The sequence below is a fragment of the Chaetodon auriga genome, chromosome 18 (assembly GCF_051107435.1).
Source record: "Chaetodon auriga isolate fChaAug3 chromosome 18, fChaAug3.hap1, whole genome shotgun sequence".
In the NCBI taxonomy this organism is placed as follows: domain Eukaryota; kingdom Metazoa; phylum Chordata; class Actinopteri; order Chaetodontiformes; family Chaetodontidae; genus Chaetodon; species Chaetodon auriga.
The window spans coordinates 20,879,884-20,901,237 of record NC_135091.1 but is presented as its reverse complement, the minus strand read 5'-3'; the positions used below and the strand labels follow the sequence as shown (position 1 = coordinate 20,901,237).

Below are 21,354 nucleotides of genomic sequence, written 5' to 3'. Positions count from 1 at the left end.
GAGCATATAATAGCAATGACTGCTTTTGATGAACCGCTTGTTCAAATTGTTATGCAATGAAAACAATGAAATGAATATGGCAGCAATCATCCTGGACTTTGCATTTGGTTCTCATTGTCTTTTTGAGTGTTTCATACATAATTTGGAACAACCTTGCGGCCATTGTTACCCTCAGGTCAAAGAAAAGGTGATCAGGACTTCCCAGCCCCTGGAGTCTTGAGCATCCAAAGATCAGTCTTGATCACATTTGACACTTGACTTGTCAAATCCTGCACCTTATATATAAGATGCATATATTTAATATAATAGTTTTGCCTTGGTACATCCACATCTATAAGGAGAAATTAATAATCTTTTCACTTCTCTCGTCAAAAGACAAAGATTTTCACTGTACCATACTGTTACTGTATCTTCAGGAGATTATTAGAATTGGTTGTAAGTACCAGCAACTTTGCAATTACTTCACCTGGTCTGAATTGTTCATGTATTTAGTATGTTGCAATTCATTATTACCTCTAAACTACTGCTGAGTACAAAAAATGTGACTTTCTGTCTGTTCCAGGCAGCCTAGCCTGTACCACAGAGACCCGACAGAGCTATTTGCAGATGAAGAGGGTTTTTACAAAGCTCATTCAGTCCACTTTAAGTTTGAATCAAACCAAACACACAGCACTTGTAATTAGAGTGAATATCAACACATAAACTATTCAGTCTTTCCAAATGTCACAGCGTTATTGCCATCCAAGTGAATCTGTTGAACTTTTCCAAAAATCACTCTGTGGTATTACAAAATTCAGTCAGTTTGATCACCAACCACGCTGTGGAGTTGAAGATAGGAGCGGTTGCTGCAGACTGATACTGTACACAGTATTTGGACCTACAGTGGTGATAATACAGCAAAGTATCACTATTTCAAACAGAAATCACACTAATCAAATCTTTCATTGCTTTTGTTTTTGCTGCTGTAACTGCATTTCATGTAGTTTACACGGCTACCTGCATGGGCACTGACTTACCTCTGGCCTAGGGGCAAAATAAATTGCCAGGCTCCCATGAACCCCCCATTTCTCCCAGTCTGTGTAGAATGGGTACAGTTTTGCTATGATGGGATACTATCTGGTCCCAGATTTGCTTTGTGGTAAATTTGCCACATATTAACATAAAACTAAACCAATGAGGATCTAGAACTCGATTTGCTAAGGGGAGCCTTGAGAAGGCACAGCATCAAGATTAGATAATAAAATGAAACCCATCTTAGTGCCCTCATCATGTTTGTTGATATTGTGCTTTAATGCTGCACATTCCAAATCAAATTTTCAATAAAATTAGTTCAAACCAGTTGACACAGAATAGGACAGGAGCTTGTGTGGGCCCTGGGGTTCTAACACATCCCCCACTCAGTTCTGTTCCTTCAACAACAACTTTTGCATATAAATATTTATTGCATTTTGCTCGTCTTATTTCTATTATTTGTGATAATTTGTGTTTAAATACAGATATAATGGCACCCTGTGTAAAGTAGCTGTGCCTGTATATATACAACCTGTTTTTATTTGTCATGCCTCATATTGAATCTCACATATGATTATAGTGTATATTGCATTCTTGATCGCTAATTTGCACTGCATGAAGTACAAACTGTATCTGCTGTTGTACTTCCTTTGGCTGCTGTGATGATTCATTTGCCCTGGATTGGATCAATAAAGTACATCTGACCTTATCTCATCTTATTTTGCCTTTTCTTATCTTAAATCATCCATTGTTTTTATCTTTATGAAAAGCTAATTTCAAATACCAAAATACTACTACTAATAAAAAACATAATAATAATCCACGCAGTTTATTAAAGTCTACATTATATCCATTTAAATACAATATTACATACTATGTTCTATTTCCGTGTTTTTTGTGGTATTTTTTTTTTTTATCTTATGTACATATGTACAGTATACACACACACACACACACACACACACACACACAAACACACACACGCAAGTTACTAGTACTGTGTGAGTGGGTGCATGTGTGTGTATATATACATATACATAAGATACCATTAAAAAAAAAAAAAAAAAACATTCAAAATATAGGTATAGAGTATGGGATATGTACTGGATAAGATGAGAGAAAGAAAAAATGAAATGAAACAATGAGGTAAAAATAGCATGACAATAACACAAACAAGATGCTAATCATGTAATTAAAACATGACAGGATAAAAACACTTTACTTATTTCCACTGTGGTGCTGGCTATAATTATTATTGAATCTACATACTGTAATAAGATTTCCATGTAGTACATTAGTTTATGTGGTACATTTTTTCTTTTTTTTTCTAATGAGTCTCTCCAGAGTTGGAAACAGAGCTGAACACTCTCAGCAAGAAGCAAACTAATGGCAGCAGCACCATCACTCATTCTGCTCCACTGTGTCTTTGAAGAAACCATTGTATCTGCCAAATCCATCAACCTTTCCTACAGAGGCATTTGCCAGCCTGTGAAACTGATCATCTACCTTGGGGATTGCGGACCATAGCGCAGGGAGCCATATTTTACTGGCTCCTTAAATACTTAATGCAGGAAGGTGCCACGGGCCCGGACAGAAAAAGGACCCCATGAATCCAAAGCGGCCTGGCCACTCTCAATCACACCAATGCATCCTGAGACAATCAATACAGACATTCACAGTATGGAACACATCTGACTGTAGCTGCAACACTTAGTTGAGATGAAATTTTGTCAAAAGGGCAAGAAACCGGAGCCACAGCTAAATTTTCAGCTTACTATATATGTGAATTATGAGTATATTGGACAATTCTGCACCTCATGATTTATGTCCATTACCAATGCTCACTGTCAATGTAGGAGGTAGTCTGTCCTTTATGTAGAGAGGTGGAAGATAACGGTAGCATCAGACGTTCATGCATGAGACAAGAGTTTGCATTGTGGTCTGTGAATTATCCATTCACCACCATTATATTGAGATTGCATTGGAAAGATGTTGCTGCATTTAAAAAAAAAAAAATGCTTTTTCAACCCTGAAAGAAGCACAAATGAAATTATATTCACCCCTTCTTTTATGGAGGTAGGGGTGGAGGAAGAAGGGATACACATCTTTTTCATAATACATAATACGGTTCTGTTTTAAGTAGAAAATAGCAACAGTAAATTATTATATTACATTTAGATAATAAATATAATATTACACAATACCACATTTCATTCACAGGGGCAAGTCAATGTGTTTTATATAAATATTAGCAAAAGAACATCCATGTATAAAATATCATTAACAGAAAATACACATAAAATAGCAATTAAAAAGAGAAAAGACAATATGAAAAGAAAATACAACATAGGTAGAGTTAGATAAAAACATGGTGGAAAAGCCCTGATTGTGTGTTTACCCCCTTTGGAACACCAAATAGAGAACCACAGAGAATGCACTAGGAATACCATGCAAGTTTAAATGCTGCTTCACGACTTTTAGTTTGGACTCGGGGTTGTACTAAAAGACACAAGTCTGGAGACCAAAGAGCCGTACTTGGTTTGTATTCTTTATGTATATCAGAGACATGTTCTGGGCTTCAATCATTCATAGACTTAAAGACTACTAGGAACACTTTAATATCTATTCTGTAACTAATTGTAAGCCAGTGTAAAGTTTCTAGAACTGGAGTAATGTGTTCCATTCTCTTGGCCCTGGATGAAACTCTAGCAGAGGCATTCTGAATGAACTGTGGCTGTTTAATGGTCTTTTGGGAAGACCTGTTAAGACTCCATTACAATAGTCCACCCTGCTGGAAAGAAAAACATGGATGAGCTTCCCCTGGTTGTTTTGGGACACAAATCTTTTGAGTCAGACTATATTTTTAAGGCCAAAAAAGGCTGTTCTAGTGATTGCTTTGAGGCTGGTGGAAGTGCAATCTATTCTATCTGTTCTATTACAACATGATTTTGAACTTGGTTGGTTTTTAGAACCTGAGAGATGAGCTGTTTACAAATACTAATTATCTTCTCCCTTTTCCAAACACAGTAATCTGTTTTGTCTTCATTTAATTAAAAATGTTGGTTGATCCAATTATTTATCTGCTCTAAACAATGACACACTAAGTCTGTTGGACTGAAGTCATCTGATGAGAGAGCTAGATATATCTGAGTATCGTCTGCATAACTATGTAATCTGTCTTGTTCTATCAAAACTGGCCCAAAGGCATCAAGTAGAGATTCAACAGAAGAGGTCTGAGAACTGATTCCTTGGGGATTGTCATAGACACACGATCAGACTCATACCTGCCAATGGTGACAAAGTAACAGTGTCAAATGCCACACTGAGATCTAGTAAAACCAAAACTGATGTTTTACCTGAACACTTGTGTTGTTTCAGTATTGTGGTGAGGTCAGAGGCCTGATTGTAATTTGTCAAAACAACCACTTGGGTTCAGCAAATTGTGCCGTTGATGAAAAACAGCTTTCTCAATTATCTTAGCACCAAAAGGAAGATTTGAGACATGTCTCTAGTTATTTAACAGACATATCCAGAGTTCTCTTTTTCAAGAGTGGCTTTTAGTGAGTTTGGAAAAGTGCCTGATAACAGTGACACATTACCTGTTGATCAGTTTTTACAAAATCATTAGACAGCAGTATTTCGAGATTCTGAGAGTATTTCAATAATTTAAGATGCTGAACAGTTGTTTTGTATCAATAGTGTTAAATTGTGATATAACAGTCAAATTATTTCTCAGGGGTCTTAGTGACGGGATAGTTTTAATGTTTCACTGACGGTGTAGCTTTGATGGTCAGTCTCATAGTTCAGTTTTTTTTTTTTCTTTAACTAAAAAAGCAAGTAAATCCATTACATCTCTCTGTAGAAAGAAGGTATTTGGTAAAAAGTAGCAAAAGGTGAAATGGTGAGCCTCCATGTATCACCAAAGGATCTGAATATCTGAGAGCCAAACTGGAGCCTCCACTAGCCTTGTTCAAGAGCACCGCTTTGCACAAAACATATATTGAAGCCAGACACTGTTTTTTTGACTTATCCTGGGGACACAGCGAGTACGAGCCAACATGTTAGTCAGCCGGTAAGTTTATTTTTGTTGTGTTTAAGTCTTTGACTGTGTCCACACAAATCTGCAGTGTGCTAGATAATGTTAGCCAACGATAGCCTGCCAAGTTACATGATGATTCATGTCAAATACTGACAGGAAATTTTATATGGTTTTGGATATTGACAAAGAAAGTTATGGCAAATGCTACTCAAAACGTTTTGTCTGATAGTGAAGCTGCTGATGAAGTTTGTGTGCTTGATGAGCTGAGTCAAAGCTGCAGGCAAGCAATGGAAGGGTGGGTGGAGATGGAGGCTCAGGACTCAGGATGGCTGCTTAGCCAAATAATGGTTGTAATCGAACCCCAACCACTGCAGTAAGGACACAGCCATAGTACATGGGGTACATGCTCTATCAGGTGAGCTATTGTAAATGCAGACAGTGCATCCCGCTGTTTGGAGACATAAAGGTCCATCCAGCTTCTGTGTGATGACTTCAGGTATTTATCTAATCCAAAGCTGAGAATCGTACCGGCCTAACAGTTGTGGGCAAGATGCAGAAAATCAGTACTGATGTTCCAGTAAAACTTATATCACTATAGGCTATTTTCCATGGAAAAGTGGCTTTGTGGCTTGAGAATTGTCTGGTATTACACACCAGAAGTATAAACACTGATCTTCACATACAGAACCTTTCAGTGGGTCGTCTAGCCTAGAGCTGCAACCTGTAAAACAGGACTGAAAAACAATTGATGGTTGCTTCACTGAAACCGATGGTGCTTAATTTACACAGCAAAATGCCTACAGTATTGATTCCTCATTTAGATTCAATAAAATGGTTCTCCAGGTATGATTTTCAGAGAAGATAAAAAAAAAACATGACTTCATCTTGAATAATAATATTCATTGTGTTTTTTCCCCAGAAAGGATTTCATACAGTATATGTGCTTGATCAGTATGGTGATTGCCAATTTCCTCTCAGAAGATTGTTTCTGATGATGTAATCACCGCTTATTATGTACTCAGTTATCTTAAAACCAGAGCTGCAGTTGAGATTCCCTTACAAATGTCACTCAGGCCTCTTAATTACCTCTGCCGTAACGGTTTATCCTGAATTGTGGATCAAAAGCAGCTTCAGAGGAATACAAGTAGGTTGTGTTGAAAATATTACGTTTACCCTCCTAATGATGAAACCAGAGAGAAGATTAAGCCGAAAGACCATGTTTGATTTTCAGATTATTTCTGCTTATTATTTTTGGCTGACACATACAGCCAGAGTATCTTTTTGCTCAAGATGACACGCAATATTAAAGGGAAAATAAAGGCAAAGTTCTGCTGTTTGCCAAATCAGAAAGCACCTAATCATCTTGAATACTGCACGCAGTGAATTTGAACAGTTCTGAAGGTCGATAGCTGGGCTGTGGAGAGTGAGGCAGTGATGTGTGGGAGTCGAGGGCCCTTACTGAAATAAATACAACACAATTAGAAAAGTGTTATGATAATGATGCATTTGTTTTTGTGTCAGCTTTGTTTTAGAAATTATTCAGTAAACATGAGCTTAAAGGGCTGACTCTAGCCTTAAATTTGCCTCTTTACATGCTACTTGTGTCAGGAGCCTTTTGACTTCTGCCTATTAAAATAAAATGAAAAGTTCAACAGTTGCAAGGGACTGAATGATGTATTCGCACAGGGCCATGCAAAGTTTTTTTTGTTGTTTTTTTGTGTTACTTTATGTTATAATCCTGGATTAAGTTTAACTTTTTATTTTGTTGGTTGAAGTAGAGCTAATTTTTGATATGATATAATGTGGTGTCATCTGTTGCTGTGTATCATATTATTCAATGTATGGAAAATCTGTAATTTAACTTGGGACTAAGGCTGTCAGGTAAATGTAGTGGAGTAAAAAGTAAAATTGTTTCCCTCTGAAAGTTAGTAGGGTAGAAGTATAAAGTAGCTGAAACTGGAAATACCCTGGTAAGTGTAGGACTGGAGTAAAAGTAGTGCTTCATTATGTTCCACCACTAGTCCACTATTCGGACTTGAGCTAGCTCTGTGTTGTAACATGATGATCAGGGCCATGCACATTAAAGGGTTAGATAAAACACCAAAATTACAATACCCCCCCCCCCCCCCCCCCCCCAAATTTTTTGGAGCGAGTGATATTACAGCTGCAGTTCCCATCAGAAAGGGCTTTCTCACAGCAAGATAAAGTGGTAAAAATATTCTAAACATAGTGTAGACAGTGTACACATAAACTGATATAGATTTTTTAGGTGGCTATATACATTTTTGTGTTGACCCCATCCACAGCAGCTCATCTTACATCCCAGTACTCCTGCCTTGGGGCGTGTCGACCGCCGTTTACTGTAGGTTATACACTGGCTAAGTACTTCTTACAACCCCACTTCAAAAAATTCAGACTCACCCTTTAAGTTGACATAGGGCCTTGCACACACCCTGTGTGCAGGATCAATGTCCTGCAGGCTGCACTGTCCGCAAACTCGGGGGCTCTGTTTTTGTACATTTTGTAACATACAAGAAAAACATAAGGCATTATATTTGCAACTTGGTCTGATTAACAACAACACTTTGGAATTCAACACTATCTACAACTTAATGAGAATGGATTGATGATTGATGCTTTCTTCCTACAGGCAAATCAATGGCTAAACTTTTGATGAAGCACCAACTCCTTTTTTAGGATAAAGGGCCCCTTTCCCTGGAAATGACCCCTAATTTTCATCAAGACAAGAGCAACAGATGAGGCGTGAAAAGTCTACTTTGTTGCATCTGTAAATACCACGTTATATTTCCCTAAAGGATACATCTGCACTGTGAAAAGCAAAGCCTTTGTTTTCTAAATGGGTCATGATCTGTTTTCCCAGTGGAGTCCAACAGGTAAACCATTAGTCAGGCCTGCACATTCCTCCTAATCAATTTACACAGTTTAAAACCATTCATCTCCATATCCTCCTTTGACTTCTATATTAGATGCAAAATGCCAGATACTGTAATAATAGTGAAGCAGGGCTCAGGATTATTGCAGAATTGGCAAATACAAATATTCCTTTCTCTGTTATCTTCCTCTGGCAGTCTGCCAGGTTCCGCTGTTGTTCTGTGGCAGTACATTGGCATATTGGAGAGATGTAGATGAAGACATTTTGTACTCTGATACATAAAGATCCAACATGTGATACATTACGGTGTGGTGATTAACTAGCAATTGCAATATAACCATATGAGGGTTAATTTGCCATCTAAATGTAAATAAGAGCATGGATTTTAAAGATAACATTTTGGGAAAAGGAGTTGTTTGCTGTTTTATTGAGCATCAGAGAAGACTGATAAAAAAAAATCTTATCTGTGTGTTCATTACAGAGGTAGTTTAGGGATTCATCCAAAATTCCTCTTGGCTACATGCTGGGGCTGCAGTGGCCATAGAGATACCACATGGGGACAACAAGAGCTGGGACTGGCCAGGTGAGGCTGCTTGTGTTATCTCCAACCAGTTCCTAATGCAGGGAGCCATTGCTGACAGTGACAACCCCTGCTCTCTGTCACAGTGGATGCAATACCTTAAATATGGCTGCTGCACTGAATATTCTTATATTTGATGATGGAGCAAGGTGAACCATCCCACCTGTAACACAAAGTCAATGAGATATCACAAATACAGTTACTGTCGGGGAATATAATCAAAACACGACACAGTCCAGTCGTGTACAGTGCATCTGTCTGGTTGCAGTGCTGCTATGAGTGGGTTAAATCCAACACTGGCATACAAATCAAACCTATCATAGGTGCTCATAACAGGACTTCCTTTAAGCCCTTCTATCAACCAGAAATCTGGGTTAATATCTCTTAATGTATTAGTATGGCTGATTTATTGGTCCAGCTCTATCAAGTGCTCAAAAGATTTTCCATGAGTCATTAAAATGCATATTGGAAAATTTCCTACTGAAGAATGAAGCATTTTTAGGGAAGGTAATGGGGGAAGATGGACCTCCTGGTTATCATGGCATACCACACTGTATTTCCAAGCACATGATGACAGTCTAAAAAGCAACATAACATTGTACATATTGTAATATTTAACATAAAAACACAAGCAAAATCCAGTATGAATTTAGTAGAATAGTTGAATGATGAATCCATGATTATTTTGGTAGTGGGTTAATTGTTAATTTGCTGCTCACAAGTTCACACTAGATGATTTTCCTTTTTTGTTGTACAGCATTGGGTTTTCCCATGACTCGATACAAATCCAAATGTAATGACACTGATGTTCAGGTAGTGTTATTAGCAGTGTAAGTAAGTTGCATGTTATGATACGTTCAGCCTGAAGGGTTACCACAAGGATTACCACAAAATCAAATCTTGCAGCAGATGAAAACAGTGTGGAACGATGAGGAGACTGTAATGTTCCTAAATTACTACATGAGATAAATATAGCTGATGTCATGTTTCCTTCATGTTTTCCACACGGTTTTCCTTTATTAGAGGTTTAACTGGAGGTCTTGCTCCGCACTCTGTGTCCTTTTCTTAACGGCTGCCTAATGGCTGGAGATTTCATGACGATCTTGATGAACAAGCTCCTAATATTTGCAGAACTGTAACATTCTAGTACTCTTTTGCAGATTTTCTGGAAATGTAGTTAAAATCTGAACAAAATTTTAATGCATTGATCAAATGGTCTCCCCACAAAGCTGTCGTGGGACATTCATCCATGCCACATGATTTTCAAGAGTCTGCTCAAGGCCATGGAATTGAACATCTGATGTTGCTTTTCTTTATCTGTGTATTAGTTGCCAGACTAGTTTTCACTAGAATCACTTTCTACCAAAAGAAATAGTCCCTTTGAAAACTGTTGAAAATCTGTTCTGTTGATAATCCAGCACAACACAGAGCCTGTTTCTGTAAAGAGATGTTGTTGATCATTATTGAAAGAGTTTTCTATGACATGAACAACTAAAATGAATTCCTAACAGTCACAAAGTGAGTTATGTTTGGTCACAGATTAAGTGTACCTTATTTAGCCAATGACTATTAAGCTGAGGCCTTAAGACAAAGGATACCACAGCACTATTTTCCGGCATGTTCAGACTCTCACTGCAGTACTCTGCAGATGATCCAACCGTTTAAGCAGGATCAGACTGTGCAGCTTAAGTTACTGGGAAGTGAGGAGTAGCCACAGAGAAACACAAAGAAGGAAGCCAAATTCATGTGAAAACCAAACTCGTGTTTCACAGAGAAAGTCTTGCAGGATGCTTGGAGACAGCATGTTGAGCCACTACTGGACTTACCAAAATAAATACTAAAACTGCTGAAAGATGTGATCAGGAGAAATCCATTCAAGCTCCTTCAAAGAAATGGAATTTCTGAAAGATTAAAGTACAAAACTGGGAAGTTTGGAGGACTGTTTGGAGAGTTCTGGCTGTCTTATCATGTATGCATGTACAAACAAGCATGTCCACACAGTCTCACAAGCACATACACACACAAACCTCAATGGCAGCTGCAGGCGTAGTCCAGGAGAAGATGAATAATAGAAAATACACCATATAACAAATAGGATTTATCTGTCAACAACCTTTTTTCTGTGGCATAGACAGGGTGAAACAAAGTTCATGAAACAATACAGACAATACAAACATGCTCTATATATTTTATGTTGAGGAATAAATAGGAGATGAAATTCATGTAGATCCATGACTGCTCTTCCTGCATGCCTGGTTCATCGTCCCAGCAGCCAGCCCAGTATTCCTACTAATTATGCCCATATTGGATGATTCTGCACCTCATGATTTACATCTAGTGCCAGTGTTCAGTGCCAGCGTAGGAAGTAGTGTGGTCTTTATATAGTAAGGCAGAAAGTATGGTGTGGAGGTCAGTGTGGTGCAAATGGGTGTGTAGTGTCAGACTTTCAGGCAGGAGATCAGAATTCATGTCCCATTACAGACCTAATTTCAGCCTTTTTTTGTAAACTACTGCCTTCCTCTTACCATAAACACGTGTTTTAGTTGCCTTACCCTAACCGTATCTTAAAGGTACCACGTGGAGTTTTTTTTCTCTTCAAACAAAGTTATGTTAACATTTAGTGCCACCAACATGTATTGGATGTATCCCTGAGATCTAACAGACTTGTTAAATACATTCCCTTCCTCAGAAAACATTTAAATCCTGTATTGTTTACATGTCTATTTTCATCTTCCTTGCCTTTTTTCTATGCTTTTTGTCCACACTGCTGCCAACTGTCAGTCAGTGCAATCATGTGAAATCAGGGGCAGGAATGTTCATTACCGTGCCCGCAATACAAATGCAATGGGGATTCATTCCTCCATAGGCCTACTACTGCTAAAAAAAAACTACACAAGGTACCTTTAATCATACTTTGCAATAAACATGATCTTTTACTTACCTTTATGACATTACAGCTGGCATGTGCAGATATTGTAAAACAGAGGAATTTAAAAAAGTTTCTTTTTATCCATTATCACCATACCTGCCTGGCAGCACGGCTGGAGTAGCACACCTGCAGTGCAGCGCTAACAGTGCTTGAGTCTGGAACTAGCTGCACCCTACAGCCTTGAGGAGCTGCATGGCCAAATGTGAAGGTGACCAAAAAATAAGTCAGTAAGTTGAGTCTGTAACTCTGAGACAGTTCATCAAATGCATTGCACATAGTTTGATTTCTAAGACTGAATACAATTCGCAAAAATCTAGAAACCCAAAATACAGTTGATGTCTGTTTTTCAGTGATTTCATTGTCTTTAGGTTTTGTTATCCATCTGAAGGCTGAGGGCACTGTTTAAATGGTGTTCTTTTCTTATTTTCTGGAGAGTGTTCCCTGTGTTGATTTTATACAGACATAAATATTCTACCGGGAAGTTTAATGTATGGATGTACTCCTTTAATTGGTACCACTTTCTAATACAACTCCCTTCAAAATATTTTATATGTTATAACTACTGACTTTAGTAATGGTTAATAAGTAATTTACAAAAATTTTACAGACAATTTGTAAATCATTACTTGGAGCAAACTTTGGGTTGCCAGGTTGTAAAAAATCCTCTAACTAATTTGACTATATGACCACTTAACTTACAGGTAAGAGCTATAGAAGATCAGTACCAAAATGTATTTTTTAATAAATTATTTTGTTGTTTGTTTCTTCCTTGATGATCAACATGATACTGATACATAGAAAGGATAAACACAGACCCAGATGTACCACAACCTGGGCCCTGCTCTCTAACTGTGGCTTAACTAATTCAGGCTAACATGCTGTAATCAGGATAACATGCTTGTTATTTCTTTTTCAGTTGCTTTGGGGTTTTGCCTGCCTGTAGAGGATTGAATTGTGCATGTTGGATGAAGTTATCTTGGATAAAGGCAACATGAGTAGAGAGTCATAACTATAATCAGCACTCATATGATTGCACTTACATGAGGTAGGCATGTTCCGAAGCTTCTCAGTATGCCTAGAGCAACAGACTCATTGACATAAATTACTTTTCATTTGTTTTCCAGGACTGTCACTGTTGTGATTGTGTTCCACAGTTTGCTCCACTATGTTTCCGATGATGTTGTATGTGCCGTTTGTAAGGTTTTCCCTTATGCACAGTTACTGAGTTATGAATTCAAGATAGGTGCTACTAGAAATTCTCATGTTTGACCTTCTGCATAATTGAGAGCTGTTACATCTTATAAATATTCTTTTTTTCAAGTGGCTTTGAAAAATGAAAATGTCCACACACATTTATCTTGCAGGATATATGCACACACACACACACACACACACACACACACACACACACGTATGTATATACATGTATACATGTATGTATACATACATACATACATACATACATGTATACATACATACATGTATACATACATGTGTATGTGTGTGCCTATGTATATATGTGCGTGTGTGTATACATACATATCTATGTATATATACTTATATTTACACATTCAAATTCTTCATAGAAATTCTTCAATCACGCATGCTGTATGTGGACTTCAAGATGGAAGTTTGACAACTATGCTTAAACTAAAACTAGACTAAAGTATTGGCAACTTTTTTCTCAATTTTTAATAATGCCTGAAGAAACACTCACATGAAGTGCTTGCCTCAACTAAAAGTCAACTAAAATGTAAAATGACTAAATATGACCAAAACTCACATGATCTACAGATTATGAATCTAAATTCTAGCTGACAAAAGGAACACCACCCAAGGTATGAAAAATCATAAAAACACCGCAAAGGAGGCTCAAAACTTCTTTAGAGATTGTATTATATTTCCAAAAATATATGTACAGTCTATTACAAAGGTTATAAAGCAAAAAGAATTGTCTATGTAACAAGAAATTGTCTAATTAAATGATTTTACAGTTCTGCTCTTGGGGAAAATACTTTTGACCAGTGAATATTTTCAATACTTTCATCACAGAAAAATAAATAATAAATTGACAATTTGTATTACTGTACAACAAACTAAAAGGCAAATCAAAACAACGTCAAAGTAAAGATGGAAATCCTATCAGCTGTCTTTGGTCCTAAATGAAAAATTATGTACAACTGAAATCTTGTGGGTGACAATAATTCATCTGCGAGATAGAAAAATATAGTGCATTTTCAATGTATTCAGAGCTCTCTACTGAGTAATATGTGTAAAAAACAATATAAATAAAATGTACAAGTTTTACAATTAGAACATATACAAAGATTCCCTCAAATCTCGGCTCTTTCTGACACAATCAACAGTGCTGCACTCTTTGGAATTATCCACCACCTCGCCAAAGCGGTGAAACTAATTTCCAACTGCTGAACCACAAGATGTGAAAAATAACTTCATACTCTATCTGCTATTCCTGATTCCTCTACATCCTACAGATTTCTGGGTTTTTTTGTCTTTTTTAAAACATTTTTTTTATTCTTTTTGTGTTTTGCTGAAACAGTCACAACAAAACAATTTTTTATTTGTCCAGATTTGAGCAACCTGAAGTTTAAAATGTGGATGAAACAAGCTGACACAGAGAGTAAAGTGACTTTTGTTGGTGAAGGTTACAGGTGAATTGGACAGTGAATTGATTGTTTCCTGGCCTTAATCTCAACTCGGCTCAAACTGCTGTTTCCCCAGCGCAGGAAAAAGGGGACAGAGGCATTCTACCCTGGGGTGTGAGAGGTCTCCGGGGGCCTGGTTTTAAAATCAGAGCAGGGAGTGGGGCTGAGAGAGTGCTGCCTGTGAACTGGGGAGTTTTGTGCTGACTGAATGAATTCATGCCGGTATTCAATTCAAAGGTCTGGCCAAGGCCCAATTGCTGAGCTCTGCTGTATGGATAAAGGGAGGGTGTGTGTGACATGGGGTCGGAGCTGGTCAGGGATAATTCCTGGTGTCTCCTCACAAAGGTGAGTCCCATAGTGAAAATGGATCTAAGTGTACATCCAGACTAAGCGGGATGATTCCGAAAACACAGTTTATGTCTGAAAATGACATGCATCCACCTTCAAGTAGCTAGACAACAGCTATATTTAATCTTCTTTTATCTTCTTGTTGGTGAACAAATTTGGCACAGACAGAGCCTGGATAGTACGCTGAGTCTCAACAAGTTAAACCTCCTTGTTTTCGGGATCATTCATACAGGGTTTAATAGAGCCAAAGTCAACAGTTGGTAGTCCTCGTTTACTTTTTCTGCTTCTGCCGTCAGTCAATGGAACAAGCAGCTCATCGATATCACCTGTTCACAAGGCAGACAGTCGTTCCTACACAACTGTGTCAATGAAATCTAGAAAAAATTAGTTGATGAATAAATTAACAGAAAATGTGCAATTGACTAACTGTTGAAGTCACTTCACTTCTCACATATGAATATTTGCTGATAATTAATTGAATATATCTGGATGAGATATTGGATGTGATGACAACTGGGCTTTCGGAAAATGTGATGGGCAGTTTTCACTATTTTTTGACATTTTATAGACTAACAGATTGAGAAAATAATTGGAAGTAACAGTAACCAGTATAAATATTGATCCGTGATGGGAACAACGTGTAATGTGTGATCCACTTTACGGCGTTCACTGAGTGATTACAGAGTTATACCCAAATGATACTTCATGCAGACCTTAAGGACACATGGATGTGTGAACTGTCTGCATACCCCCCAAAATTTATGAGTTCACACTATATGTGCAGGTGTATGTGCTGACAAACGTACATCTGTCTTTGCAGCTATGCGTGTCTGCTGTCCACATCCGATTTAGGACTGTAGCTACCCCTGTGGAGGTGACAGACTTTACTCAATAGTGTCTAGGTAGGCTTACATCTTCCTTGCTTCCCTGGCCTTTCAGATTTATCCACCCTGGAGACCGTTTTCTAAAGGCTCCATACTAGCTTAGTCTGGACAGAGGGCCAAAACGGAGGGAAAAAGATATGTTCTCAGATGAAGTTGGCTTAATGTGGAGCCCAAGACAATGGAGAGAATGAAGAAAGCTACCGATGGCTCTACTGCCTGTCAATGAGCTAAAGGTTGATTCTTGACGTGCTTATGCATTTTTTCATTTGAGATGGAAAAAGTTAAAAGAGATATCTGTAGCTTTGAAAATATAGCTTTATCTCTCAGGTAAAAGCGGCAATAAAGGAAGTTATAATGGTTTTCCCCTGTGAGCACCACTCCTCTTTACATGACAGCTGAATAACTGCATTTTTTAGCAAAGAATACCGCACTAAAACATACTCAACACAGAAACTCTCTCATTTTCTTGTATTTAAGGTGGAGACAGATGGCACCGAATGGGCTGATTGGCTTTTAGCACATCTTCTGCAAAGCCCCCTCGTTTCTGTTCTCCATGCAAAGCTGTATGGAAGAAAAGAGGAGCAATCTTAAGAGACACTTTAATGCATGTTCCATCACATCTACGCCTGTGAGGGATGAGCAGTAGAGACGCATGAATAAACAAGGGAGTTGCATGGCTGCCTACAGAGCTGGGATGGTGGGATTTAATAGCACGTTCTGCGTCTGACTCAGGATCCATCGTTTGGTCCTGCATTTTCAGACCCAAACCCTGAAGGGGCTTTTTGATTTCTGGGCGGCGTGTTTGTGTCAGAAGATGATGTCAGCACAACTAATTGACACCTTTGTAGTTTCGAATGGTGCCTCTTTCATATCTGCAGCCACTCAATTCAACATCTCCATGCCATTCCATCAAATGTTTAGCATGTTATAGTGGCAAAACACGACATGATTATTTCATTTGATGACTTGGCACACCAGTTTTCTGAGCATTTTCCAAACCCCTTTTAGATCAAAGAGGTACATTCCTTCCTTTTCCGGCAGTGACTGAATCTTTCCAAAGGGTTTGTCTCAGCGCAGCACACACATGCGATAAAACCTAGCACCTTAAAAATCTCAGGTGAGGACCATTTCTACCTGGTAATTATTGCTCTGTTTAGTCCATCTCTTCTTCACTGACTGTGTCACTCGTGACATTAAACCATGTTCGTGCACTTGCTTTCACCAGTTCAAGTTCCAGATAAAAACACATCACACTACAAGGAAAACAAAAAATGGGAGCTTGTCCTCACTAAACATGAACCGCATAAAGCATTGCCATTGAAGTGCCTAAAATAGTGGCAATACTTAATCAAACACATTTTAAGGCAGTATTATGTCTACACCTCTCTTGGATCCACCCTTAAAAATTGTATTTGCAGCTGAACAATGCACCAAAACAGACACTGTGTGCAACATTTTAGGCAAAATGATGGCAAAACAATTTGCGGTGGCTTGAATTTCAGTACAATCTTTCAACAGTGCTGCAACAATCTACTCACTAACCAAGTAACTGTTCTCCATTTCCTGTAGTGAACACAAGACAAGGGATATTGCTACTCTGATATAAAAGTCTGGTGATTTGAAGAACAATTCACCTCCTGCATCTACTCAGTGTTGCACTCTTCAGAAAAATCCTTAAAAAAATTTTGAAAGGTTGAAACCACATCAAATACCCACTCCTGTAGGCTGCAAACAAGCATGTGAGGATACCATTTTCACTTCAACAGCACATGAAGGAAAACATGAGTCACTGCAAACAGTTCAAACAGTCCAGCATGTGTCAGCACAAGAAGTACCTTTGAATCTGCACCTAAAAAGTTCCCTCCGCGTTTGGATAAAAGAGTTTACCCTGTTGTCAAGTCCAAATAGAAGAGAGAGAAAGAAAAAAACCTGCTGTTTGGGCCACAACGTGTCATTGAGGCAGACGGAAAGAAAATTAACAATTTAGAAAAAGAAACAAGTGAAACCACAGCAAGTAGACAGGTTGTTTTTTGTTCTTTTTAAAGGAAATCCATAGCCATGGTGTGCACCTAAATCATTCATTAAGTTAAAGAAAGCATTAAACTCCTTTCTTATGCGCCATTTGATATGTGGTTGAGTTCGTAAGCGCTTCTGAAAAAAACAAAAACAAACAAAAAAAAAAAGGAAATCGTCTCGTCCAGGTAGTTTCTTTTTTTGTTGCAGTTTTTTGCCCTTTTCCTCTCTTTAGTGCCCTTTGAAGAGGCGGACCACAATCCTTCACTGAGGAACAAAGGAATGATTTCACTCCAGACACAGCCGGAAGAGTCAGACATAACAGATGTCCGTTTACTTTGACGATTATCCCAGTTACGCCCCAGGCACTGTTCCAGATAAGTTCTGTTTTTGTTTTCGACCTGTCCGATGCGGCCAGTCGCAGTCCGTCACACCTGGACACCCGTGCCGTGGAGATGCAGCATCTGGGCTCTCATAGTCTGTATGCTGCTCATGATCTTTTTCTGATGGCCCACCAGCGTGATCCCCAAGCTCATCACGTCCCTGCAAGACAGGACAACACATCAATCAACGCACTGGACCACAGTAAGGGGCAAAACAAGTGAGATTTACAGCCTCAGCTTTTTCATTATTGTAAGTAAGGGGTAAAAAAAAAAAAGGCAACACCGCAGGCTTGTTTATGAATCTCAATAATAAATTGCAACATCAATTTCAAGGATAATGCAGCAAAAAAGTAAGATCTGATCTTGTTGTTTGTTGCTTGGCAAGTGTGTTTATTTTAACCATTGAGGATTTTATGGAGATGTGGAGACTGATGATGACATCTGATGGTCATTGGAAAGTCTGTGTAACAACTCAAGGGCAAGCTCATATTCCAATGCTTGCAACCAATAAGAATGCAGTAAACAGACTTCACACAAATTAATATACTTAAGATGGGAACACACATCATGGGAATGTTTGATATGGAATTGTGGGCGACACAAGTGACTGCTGACCACAGAACAACAAACAAACTTTATCCTGAGAGATTTTAAGTCAGCTGTAAAGCTAATGTGTACAGTAGCGCTCAACCAACTTTACTTGTAGGTGTTTGCTGCTCAGTTATTTTATGATATGAAAAAAAAAGGCAAAAAAATAATTGAGATAAAGGAATGGCTGCAAAATGAGCTGAGGAAGGTTTGGACATTCTGCAAAGCAAAGAGGAAGCAATTAGTACTGCTGTGGGCTTAACTTGCTCAGGTGTTTAAAGGGAGAATGTTGGTCCAGATCGAACTGGCCTACCTGAGTCTCTGACTGGGTCAGAAGTTTCGAGATTGAAGCTCAAACTAAAAAACTATCTGGAAAGATTTGTGTTCTTTTGGTGTTCTTGTAAGGTAATAGCAGTGAATTAAAGACTGGGCAAAAAAAAAGACAAAACAAAAAAAGCCAGGAGGTAGTGTGGGTAGGTTGCAGAATTACTGTACTTTAGGTAGTGTAGTACAACAGTCATGTCATTTTTATTTATTTATTTTTAACAAAAAAACAAAACAAAACAAAACAAAAAAACTGTTCTCATTACCCTATTCCAATAATTTTGCTATTCAATTTTCAGCTAAAATCAACAAAACACAACACTTTGTGTAGATGTTTACATTACAAGCCAACAAGGATTGGGAAGCATTATTTTCTGCTCAATGATAAAGTGTAGTAATATATCAGGGAAGACATAAAGGTCTATCTCAAATATAAATCTGTTTCAAATAAAGGCCTGGTTCTCTCTGCAGTTTGGGTAAGTAAAGGTCAAGGCCACCATCTGATGTAGAGTTTTGGAAAGTTCAGAGTTTTTGTAACTTACCATACATCAGGGGCCCTCATCAACATTTGTCCAAGGGACAGAATTTTTCGAAGTAGACAATGTGGGGGTCAGACTTTCAAATTAAAACAATATTATTGTTTAATATTTTTACTTTCTTCTAAAGAGTTTCTAAAATGAATGTTAATTTGATGAGCCTACATCAGTGTGAATAGAAAATGTGGAAAATCCATAATGATTACTAGGTACTAAACAAGACGCCTCGCAAAGGAGGCAGTCAGTGCTCAATACAAAACACACAGTTCAACTACCAATGAATAAGTGCTTATCTGAACTAAAAATTCCTCTTCAGGATCCCTGGAAGCAAACAGAAATGCCCAGTCTGAGACTCAATACAACAGTTGGCCAAAATAAATCCAAGTAACACCTCTTGTGTCTAACAGACAAGCTTAGTGATTCTCTGACAACTCCGGAGTTATCTCCTCTACTCCGGCCAGTGCGCTGCTGTCGGCTCCAGGGAATAGTTACCCTGGGAGCTAAGTGGTTTGATGGTGGGTCAACAGAATACAGACGACAGAGTTGGAGAGTAATCCAATTCTGTAGAATGGGTGAACTATGAATTACAGATTTTTTGGCTCATTTCCAAGTGTTTTGCAAGCTAATCGATCACTCTCAGGATGGACTGGGCTTCATCCACTGGCGAGTAGCGCTAGATGCACAAAATGTTCTGCATTTACTAAATATTCTGCGGGCCAGATGTGGCCCATGGACAGCCAGTTAATCAATAAGTCATGTGCTGGGTTCGGTTTGACTTGCCGTTCAGTCTGCATGTGGACAGATGTCTGGACTTTGAGAGGCCCTGCTCTACATGAACGTAAAATGCAACCAAGTAGATTTGTTTACACAGGTTTGGAGAGAAAGAAGTGAAGTGTAGGAGAGATCACAGTCTAAATGTTGCTGGTATTAATGTTCTCTACTGATGCTTAACCACTTGAGGGCTTTGTATCTACTTACTCGATTGACATCCTGGCCACAGATTCCAGAGAACTGTAGCCAGCTGCTGTGAAGTTGTCTCTGTATCGCTCCATCTTGATAGCTTCCAGCCACTCTCCCACTGAGCGGAAAGCAGTGAAGTCTGGTGTGCTCTGATCTAACAGTGGACTAATTGGTCTGCGGGATGAGCACAGAAAGATGTTTATGTCTTATGTGAAAGGGAAACGTTCTACTGAAAACACAATCAGGCAGGAGACGAGACAAAGTGACGACCAAAGGCATCCAGCGGTGCAGTAAATTGCGAGAAAGGGAAAAAAATAGTTGATTGGAGGGTTCAATCAATAAGAAATTCAAAAAATGATGCAGCACATCAGCTTTCTACTTCTGAAAAATATTTTTGTCAATATCATTTCAATCTGAATACATCCACCCCATACAGTCTCCATATAATAAAGTGCTTTTAACCAGTTATAACCTCTGAGTTTCAATCTCACCTCGGGAAAGTATGTTCTGACTGCAAATAGAATTCATCTGACAAACGTCAGAGTGAAGTCTGGAGTTCCCACTGCACTTTAAAGTACCAGGAACTCATTATAGAGATTGATTTAAAAGCCCTGCTATTGACCATAAAGCCAAGGAAGCTGCTTTGGGGTATCGATCCCGCGGGATTTATCTTTCATCTGTGAACTACAGAGGCTATATCATCCACTGGACACTTTGGATCATCCACTAATGTGGTAAAATAAAAGTTCAAATTCTTTATTGTATGAAACCACATTTTAAAACGATTAATTTGGGGGTTTTCTTTCCTCACCTTGTACATGTTCCCACTGGGGTTTTCAAGGTGTTAGGGTTGCGGATCATCTTATCAAGGATGCCAACTATCTGATCGAATTTGGGACGTTCGGCTCTGTCTTTCTGCCAGCAGTCTAGCATTAACTGATGCAGGCCTGGAGGACAGTCCATTGGAGCTGGAAGACGGTAGCCCTCCTCGATTGCTTTTATGACCTGGAGAATGCAAAACAGATGGAGTCAACAGTGTTGCATTGAGTAAAATCCTTACCCCAAACCCATTGGTATCAGCCCATAGTATCAACCTAACCCCAACCCATGACTCTAACCCTTTAGTATCAGCCTTTAGTGTCACCCTAACCCTAACCCTGATGAAATGAATTTACTACTCTTCATGCATGTTTCAGCCTT

General features: G+C 38.6%; 1 protein-coding gene across 4 annotated transcripts in view; it reads right to left on the bottom strand.

Moving 5' to 3' along the window:
* Positions 1-14,002: 14,002 nt before the first annotated feature.
* epha7 (eph receptor A7) overlaps positions 14,003-21,354 on the bottom strand; it is an 85,101-nt gene continuing 77,749 nt past the window's right edge. For all 4 annotated transcript variants that reach the window (XM_076755622.1, XM_076755623.1, XM_076755624.1 and 1 more), the window contains exons 15-17: positions 20,966-21,159; positions 20,173-20,328; positions 14,003-17,906 (exon numbers count right to left, since the gene is read on the bottom strand). In XM_076755622.1, coding sequence (XP_076611737.1) covers positions 17,792-17,906; positions 20,173-20,328; positions 20,966-21,159 — 465 coding nt within the window. In that variant the 3' untranslated portion in view covers positions 14,003-17,791. The remainder of the gene's footprint in view (positions 17,907-20,172; positions 20,329-20,965; positions 21,160-21,354) is intronic.